The sequence below is a fragment of the Mandrillus leucophaeus genome, unplaced genomic scaffold (genome assembly GCF_000951045.1).
Source record: "Mandrillus leucophaeus isolate KB7577 unplaced genomic scaffold, Mleu.le_1.0 Scaffold1, whole genome shotgun sequence".
NCBI classification, from domain to species: domain Eukaryota; kingdom Metazoa; phylum Chordata; class Mammalia; order Primates; family Cercopithecidae; genus Mandrillus; species Mandrillus leucophaeus.
Genome location: NW_012098097.1, coordinates 7942031 through 7949786, shown reverse-complemented (window position 1 = coordinate 7949786; position 7756 = coordinate 7942031). Strand labels below are relative to the sequence as shown.

Genomic DNA, 7756 nt, shown 5'->3' with positions numbered 1-7756 from the left:
CAGGCTGGAGTGCAGTCGCGCGAACTTGGTTCACTGCAAGCTCCGCCTCCCGGGTTCACGCTATTCTCCTGCCTCAGCCTCCCGAGTAGCTGGGACTACAGGTGCCCACCACCGCGCTCGGCTAATTTTTTCTTGGACAGCAATTCTTAAGTTCAGGATGGACATTACTAAATCTGGAGAGGGTTGGGTGGAGCATGGGAAGTCTGAAAAAGTGCTATCATTTCGCTTTTTTTTTTTTTTTTTTGAGATGGAGTCTCGCTCCGTCTCCCAGGCTGGAGTGCAGTGGTGCGATCTCGGCTGACTGCAACCTCTACTTCCCGGTTCAAGTGATCCTCCCACCTCAGCCTCCTAAATAGCTAGAATTTTTGTATTTTTAGTAGAGACAGGGTTTTACCATGTTGGCCAGGCTGGTCTCAAACTCTTGATGTCACATGATCTGCCCGCCTCAGCCTCCCAAAGTGCTGGGATTGCAGGCGTGAGCCACCGCGCCCGGCCTATCATTTGCATTGAGGAGAACAAAAAACCCAATGGATTGATGGCACTTCCAGAACAAGAGGGAGGCTGGCGGAATCTTGGTGACAGGGACTCCTCCAGAAGATGAGCCCCTCTGTGTACCGTTCTCTCTATAACATGGGGAGGAGATGGATGTCTGAGGAAGAATGGGAGTGGTGAGGCTTTTCATGTATATGGAAGAGAGATGTGGGGTTTATCAGCTTGAAAAACACCAGGAGATAGCCTTCTTGTCATTCCTGTGACTGTCCTGTGTCATCAATGGGTGGCTCACCAAAGGCAGGTCAGCTTCCCCACCCCTCATGGTCCTTCAGGGTATCAGTCTGGCCCTGGACTCACTGCCATGGCTTCTCATTGCACTTAGGAGGCCCGAGCTCCCCTGAACCTTTGGGTGCTTTGGGAGCCTGGCCTCCACCCTCTGTCCTGGCCCCGCCCCCCACTGCCCCAGCTGCTCCCTGGGCCTCCACTGGTCTTCCCATTGGTTCCTCCCCAGCCTTCTGGTTTCAGCTTCATCATCACCTCTCCAGAGGTACCCCGACCACCCTCGCTTAGCATTTCTCAATCTTTTTTTCCCATGATTGCTCCGCATTCCCACCTCAAAGAGCCTGTTTAGACACTTTCTCCCAATTGCTCCCCCAGGAATTTTAGTAACACTGTATATCTCTTCATGTGCTGTATTTATATATCTAGATATGATTTTTTTTTTTTTTGAGACAGGGTCTCGCTCTGTTGCCCAGGTTGGAGTGCAGTGGTGCGATCATAGGTCACTTCAGCTTTGACTTCCCAGGCTTGTGATCCTCCCACCTCAGCCTCCTGAGTAGCTGGGACTACAAATACACACCACCTTGCTCTGCTAATTTTAAAAAAATGTTTTGTAGAGGGAGGGGGTCTTGCTATGTTGCCCAGGCTGGTCTCAAACTTCTGGGCTCGAGTGATCCACTGTGGCCTCCCAAAGGGCGGGGATTACAGGCATGAGCCACTGTGCCAGGTCGATTTTTCTTTTTCTTTTTTTTTTTTAAACTTGGTTCACCCTGTTGAACCCAGGTGCTCTAGCTGAGAGGTAGCACTACCCTCCTGCCCTGATTTTTCCATCATGCTACATCTTTTGTTTAATTATTTTGGGTGGATCTCCCCACACAAGAATATAAACTCCAAGGGAAGAGAGGCCCTGCTGGCTTGTTCACCATGTATCCCTAGCTGGCCCTCAATAAATATAGAAACTTCTGCCAGAGGCTGCTATTTGGAGCTGTTCAGTCTCAGGGAAGTGGGACCCAGGATGCTACCCTCTCCCACGGCTGGGCGTGATGCGAGGCAGGTGTGTGAGATGCACAGTGATGGGCCATTTCTGCTTTTAGAATACTGGTGCATTTTTTATTAAAGAAGAGAATAAAGCATTTGTAAATATATTTCTCTCACGTATACTTCAAAGGTGACGCTGGTCTGCCACTACAGAGCTGGGGAGCAAACAGGCTGGAGCTCTTCCCCCGACCCTTCCACACTCCTTTTGCCCAGATAACAGAGACACACGTAGGGCAGGGAGCTGCCTAGCCTCAAAGGACAAATTTCCCAGTTGCATGTACAGAAGGACACAGTCGCCACCAGCTCCCATCACAGTGCCGCCCAGAAAGCAGGTGGTGTCTCCAGGAGGTCAGGGATGCTTGGTAAGAAAACCCCTTTACCCATTAGAAATAAATAAGGCATGAAGGTTCCCACTGGGCTCCCGGTACAGAGGCCAGGGCCCCTGCCTTCCACTGACTGTATGGCTCCTCTAGTTTCTAGGGTCTCAGAAAGGGTGGCAGAAGGAACCAGAAGCTGCTCAGGGCAAGCTGGGGACCTGGGTGTCTCTTAGCTGAACCTTGACTTTCTGACATCTTGAAGCAAAACCCCTGATCCAGCTGGGTCCTCAAAAGCCCCCCACAAAGGTGGGAAGTTAAGAGCAGGCATTTTATGGGAGGGAGGGAGGGAGGGAGCATGTTCCTCAGCCCCATCCCAATTCAACAGGATGCAGCATGGGGTGAAAACCCCAGTCCCCAGTGAAGGGCAGGCAGGGGTGGACACTGGGACCACTGGCTGGTGGTGCATGTCCAGAACATTCTGGGGACTGCAGACATGACCTGTGCCAGGGTTGGCCTGTGAGGAGCCTGGAGTGACTGAGACATCATGGTCCCTGAGATGGGGGCAAGCACAAAGAGGGGAGTCAGAGGCCAAGCTTGATTAGTTGGAGGCGGTGTGAAGGAATGAGGGCTCCCCACTGCCCCGGCCCCTGGAAAGCTTAAGGCCCAGCAGGCATTTCCGAGGTTGGAAGCCAAGGAGGCCGGCTCTGAGCGAAACTGCATCAGTCTGCTGAGGGGCTCCTTCTCCTCCTCCTCTGACTGGCTACAGATCTGCGGTGGGCCAAGAGTATCCAGGGAGAAACCTGTCCTTGGCTGGGCTGGAGCAGGGACACTCCAGGCCCAGCTGAGGCTTCCTGATCTGCATGGCAGGGGACATCTCTGACCTGGTCAGGACCTTGGGGGTGGGACAGCTGGCACTAAGGGAATGTCAGCACATCAGGGCTGGGGAGAAGCAGTGGGTGGTCCAGGAAACCCCTGAAACAGCTGGCCCTGGGGTCCCCTTTCAAGTGTTTCCAGTTGTGGCAAGGGGTCAAGGAGACCTTGCATTGCAAATCTCTTAGAAAAAAACAAACTTAACCAAAAAACAGCCAACTGATCCAGAATGGCTTTTTCAGAAGCCTGGCCACCAGTCTGAGGGTGAGGTGCAGGGTCAGGAAGCCTGGGGCTGGGGGAGCTGGGGGATCCCTGGGGTAGTGGGGACATTTGGCTTTGAACTCTGAGCTGCGCCTTTGGGCTGGCGCGAGGTGGCCAAGGGCTCCTGGGAGGCAGAACACGTGGGCTGCCTCGGCTCAGCAGGGAACATGCTGCGTGCTTCCGGATCAGGAGGTCGGGTGCTGTGGTGGCAGGCCGCTAAAGGGCGCTGGCTCTCTGGAAGCTGCACCGCCCAGGCCTGAGGGACCCCACGGCCTCCACCCTGGGGGAGGCTGCAGGCCGGGCGAGGGTCACTTGCTGCTGTGCGTCTTGACTTTGGTGGCGTTGATGTCAGCCTTGGTCTTCTGGATCCTGGAGAAGATCTCCTTAAAGAGCGCCTTGTACTCGGGCTGGCTCTGCTCCAGCCGCTTGTCGACAGCCTCCACGTGCTGGCTTAGGCTCTTCTCACCTGCCTTGGCCTCCCCCTGGCCCTCCTCACCCCCGCGCAAGTCCCTCCACGAGCTGTCCCGGGAGATGGGGCGCGAGGTCTGCACACCGGTGTGCCGCACCCCGGCCCCGTGCTGCCGGCACTTGCTAAGCAGCTCCTCGTACTTCTCGAGCAGCGCGTGGTACTGCTCGTCCACCTCCCGCAGAATGGACATGCCCCGCTTGCGCACACTGTTGGCGTGCAGTGTGAGGTTGCCCGCGTGCCGGCTGGCTGGGTCTTTGGCCACGATGGCGTTAAGCGCAGTGTCGCTGCAGCTCTTGCGCACCACATGGCCTGGGGAGGCGGCAGGTGAGGAGACACCGTCCTGGGTGCCTGAGTCGTCCCCGCGGCCGGGCTGGGGATCGTCAGCCTCAGGGGCCTGCGTGAGGGGTGCGAGCAGGGCCTCGGCCAGGTGGTCGTCCGGGCCCAGTAGGTAGGTCTTGGCCTGCTTCATCTGCTGCAGCTCCAGCAGCTCTGCCTCCAGCTCTTGCACGCGCAGGCGACAGGCCTCCATCTCGCACAGCTGGCGCTCCAGCTCGGAGTACTCCTGCAGCACCGCGGTGTACTCGCGCTCTGCCCGCTCCTTGCGCTGCCGCTCCTGGCTCACCTGGGAGCGCAGCGCCCCCACCAGGGACTGCAGCCGCTCGTTCTCCTGCTCCAGGGGCCGCGGGCCCAGCTCCAGGGAGGAACTGTGTAGGCGGAAAGCATCCTTGCACCTGGCGGGGAGTGGAAGCCCGAGCGGGGTGGGGGAGGAGGAGAGGGCAGTGGTCACGGTCACGGCCAAGGCTGAGAAGCCCAGCCCTTACATCTCTCTTGTTCTCTGGGCTGAAATTGTTTGCCCCTCTCCGTTGGCTCTCCACCCTCCTCCACCCTTCTCCCCCTGCTCTCTGCCCCTGGAGGCTGACCACCACGGACCACCTCTGCCAGGTCGCTTGGTTCTCCCCTGAGCTTGGCACATGGCAAGCACTGGCTAGAGATCCGAGGGGGGAGCAGAGGCCGTGGAGTGTGTCTTCCTTGGGCTCTCCATGGTTAATGGTGACCAGGCAGCCTTCTCCATACATTCTAGGTGCCGGTAACCTCCCTTCCCCCTTGCTCTTTGAGGCCTAGGCCTGGTGGCAGCTCCACTCTGCTGCAACCCTGGGGCACTATAGTGTCCCTGTGGTTTCCCTACGCCCTGCCCACACCTCTTCTTCATTTTACTTTTCCATTACTCTGTGTAAGAGACTGTTTCCTGCCAGGACCCTTATTGAAACACCCACTACATATGAAGCATGTATTATTCCATTATTAAGTGGTTGGTCTTAGATTTAATGGGAACTGAAAAGCACAGTGGGTTACCTCTCCTGGGTTAGCATCCTGGCTGAACCTCTTACTAAACAGGTGACCTTGGATAAGACACACAACCTCTGTGCTTCAATTTTATCATCTGGAGAGTAGGCATCATAAAACACCCCCAACAGTGTTGCCATAAGAATTATATCAGCTGGCCGGGCGCAGTGGCTCAAGCCTGTAATCCCAGCACTTCGGGAGGCCGAGATGGGCGGATCACGAGGTCAGGAGATCAAGAACATCCTGGCTGACCCGGTGAAACTCCGTCTCTACTAAAAAATACAAAAAACTAGCCAGGCAAGGAGGTGGGCGCCTGTGGTCCCAGCTACTCGAGAGGCTGAGGCAGGAGAATGGCATAAACCCGGGAGGCAGAGCTTGCAGTGAGCTGACATCCGGCCACTGCACTCCAGCCTGGGTGACAGAGCGAGACTCCGTCTCAAAAAAAAAAGAATTATATTAGCTTAGGCCAGGTGCGATGGCTCACGCCTGTAATCCCAGCACTTTGGGAGGCTGAGGCGGGTGGATCACGAGGTCAGGAGATTGAGACCATCCTGGCTAACATGGTGAAACCCCATCTCTACTAAAAATACACACACACACACACACACAAAATGAGCCGGGTGTGGTGGTGGGCGCCTGTAGTCCCAGCTACTCTGGAGGCTGAGGCAGGAGAATGGCGTGAACCCGGGAGGCAGAGCTTGCAGTGAGCCGAGATCACGCCACTGCACTCCAGCCTGGGTGACAGAGCAAGACTCCGTCTCAAAAAAAAAAAAAAAAAAAAAAAAAAGAAAAATTGTATCAGCATAGTGGCAGCACACAGCCAGGGCTCAGTAAACTCCAGCTGCTATGACTGTCATTAGACTGGGCAACAGGCCCAGTCTCTCTGATGGCCTGGATGATGCACCAACAGCACCCTGCTGTCTGCTGCCTCTCCTTCCTCCCATAGCTGACAATCCCAGAGACACCAAGGAGCACTCTCACCTACCGGGGGCTGGTGCATAGCTCCTTGAGGCAGGGGAAGGTGTGGATGGTACGCCTGCGTTCCCGCTTCTCCCGGAGCACTTGCAGCTGCTCCAGGCCTCTTAGTTGCTCCACCTGGGCCTGCAGCTCCTCCACCTGGGCCTGGAGGCGCTCAATGGTCTCCGTCAGCCTGGGGGTGGGGCGGTGGACACACAGGGACTTTAAGGGGATGGGGCCAGTTTGCCTCATGGCAGCCCTGGCTCCCTGAAGATGGAGGGACGTTGGGTAGGAGGTAGACAGGTACCCTTGAGCCGCTGTCTGGTCCTGAGGTAGGGTGGGGAATTCTCTGCATGCCCAAGGACCCGCCCTTCTTTTATACCTCTCAGGCGAGCTGATGACTTCTCCTCTGTGCCACTTCAGTTCCTTGTCACTCCTCTATCACTTATTGTCCTGCACTGCCATAAAATATTTACATGCCTGCCTTCTCTTCCAGGCTGTGAGGTCTTATAGGGCAGGACAATGCCTTTGTTTCCCCATCGTTGCATCCCCAGTGTATAAAAAAGAGCCTAGCGCACAGTTGGTGCTTAAAGCAAGGTTGCGGCCTGAATGTTAAACCACACAAAATCCACAAGGACAAGCTCACTCCCATCCCAGCTTCCTAGGGAGACATGCACAAGTCACACCCATCAGTCCATGGGCTCCTGTGTACACTCAGCCCTGGGGCTCTCCCTCGCCCGCCCCCCGGCCCTCACCCGGGCCCTCACCCATGGATCTTCTGCTGGGCGGCCTTGCTCTCCAGCACCAGCCTGTGGTTGGTCAGCTCCAGGTCCCGGGCTGTCAGGTCCAGCTGCTCGTAGACTTTGGCGTGCTGCTCGTTCACGTGCCGCAGCGTGTCCAGCTGCTTGGTTAGGTACTGGGGGTGGAAGCACATTGAGTAACCTTTTGGAATTGGGCAGGGGCAAATGTCTCTGCCTAGACCCTCCTCCTACTTCTTTTTTTGTCTTTTTTCTTTTCTTTTCTTTTCTTTGAGACAGAGTCTTGCTGTATTGCCCAGGCTGAAGTGCAGTGGCATGATTTCAACTCACTGCAACCTCTGCCTCCTGAGTTCAAGTGATTCTCCTGCCTCAGCCTCCTGAGTAGCTGGAACTATAGGTGCCCGCCACCATGCCTGGCTAATTTTGGTATTTTTAGTAGAGACAGGGTTTCACCATATTGGCCAGGCTGGTCTTGAACTCCTGACCTCAAGTGATCTGCCTGCCTCTGCCTCTCAAAGTGCTGGGATTATAGGCGTGCACCACCACCCCAGCCTCTTTTTTTTTTTTCTTAAACTTCTAAAATCTTTTTTATTTTATTTATTTATTTTTAAGATAGGGTCTTGCTCTGTTGCCTAGGCTGGAGTGCAGTGGCACAATCACGGCTCACTGCAGCCTCCACCTCCAGGCTCTAGCGATCCTCACCTCATCCTCTCAAGTAGCTGGGACCACAGGTGCATGCCACCATAGCCAGCTAATTTTTGTATTTTTTGTAGAGACAAGGTTTTGCCACGTTGCCTGGGCTCAAGTATTTCACCCACCTTGGCCTCCCAAAGTGCTGGGATTACAGGCATGAGCCACCACGCCCAGCCTCTTCTCCCCTTCTAAGGACAAGTTTGCTTTGATGTATTTGTCTTCAGCTGAGTGGGGCTTAAAAATGGTTGTTCAGGCTGGGCATGGTGGCTCATGCCTGT

At 55.4% G+C, this 7756-nt stretch overlaps 1 protein-coding gene across 1 annotated transcript in view; it reads right to left on the bottom strand.

Annotated features, from left to right (window-relative positions):
• Positions 1–1856: 1856 nt before the first annotated feature.
• CDR2L (cerebellar degeneration-related protein 2-like) overlaps positions 1857–7756 on the bottom strand; it is a 17432-nt gene continuing 11532 nt past the window's right edge. Inside the window, exons 3-5 of the mRNA XM_011976247.1 lie at positions 6795–6943; positions 6056–6220; positions 1857–4457 (exon numbers count right to left, since the gene is read on the bottom strand). Coding sequence (XP_011831637.1) covers positions 3566–4457; positions 6056–6220; positions 6795–6943 — 1206 coding nt within the window. The 3' untranslated portion in view covers positions 1857–3565. The remainder of the gene's footprint in view (positions 4458–6055; positions 6221–6794; positions 6944–7756) is intronic.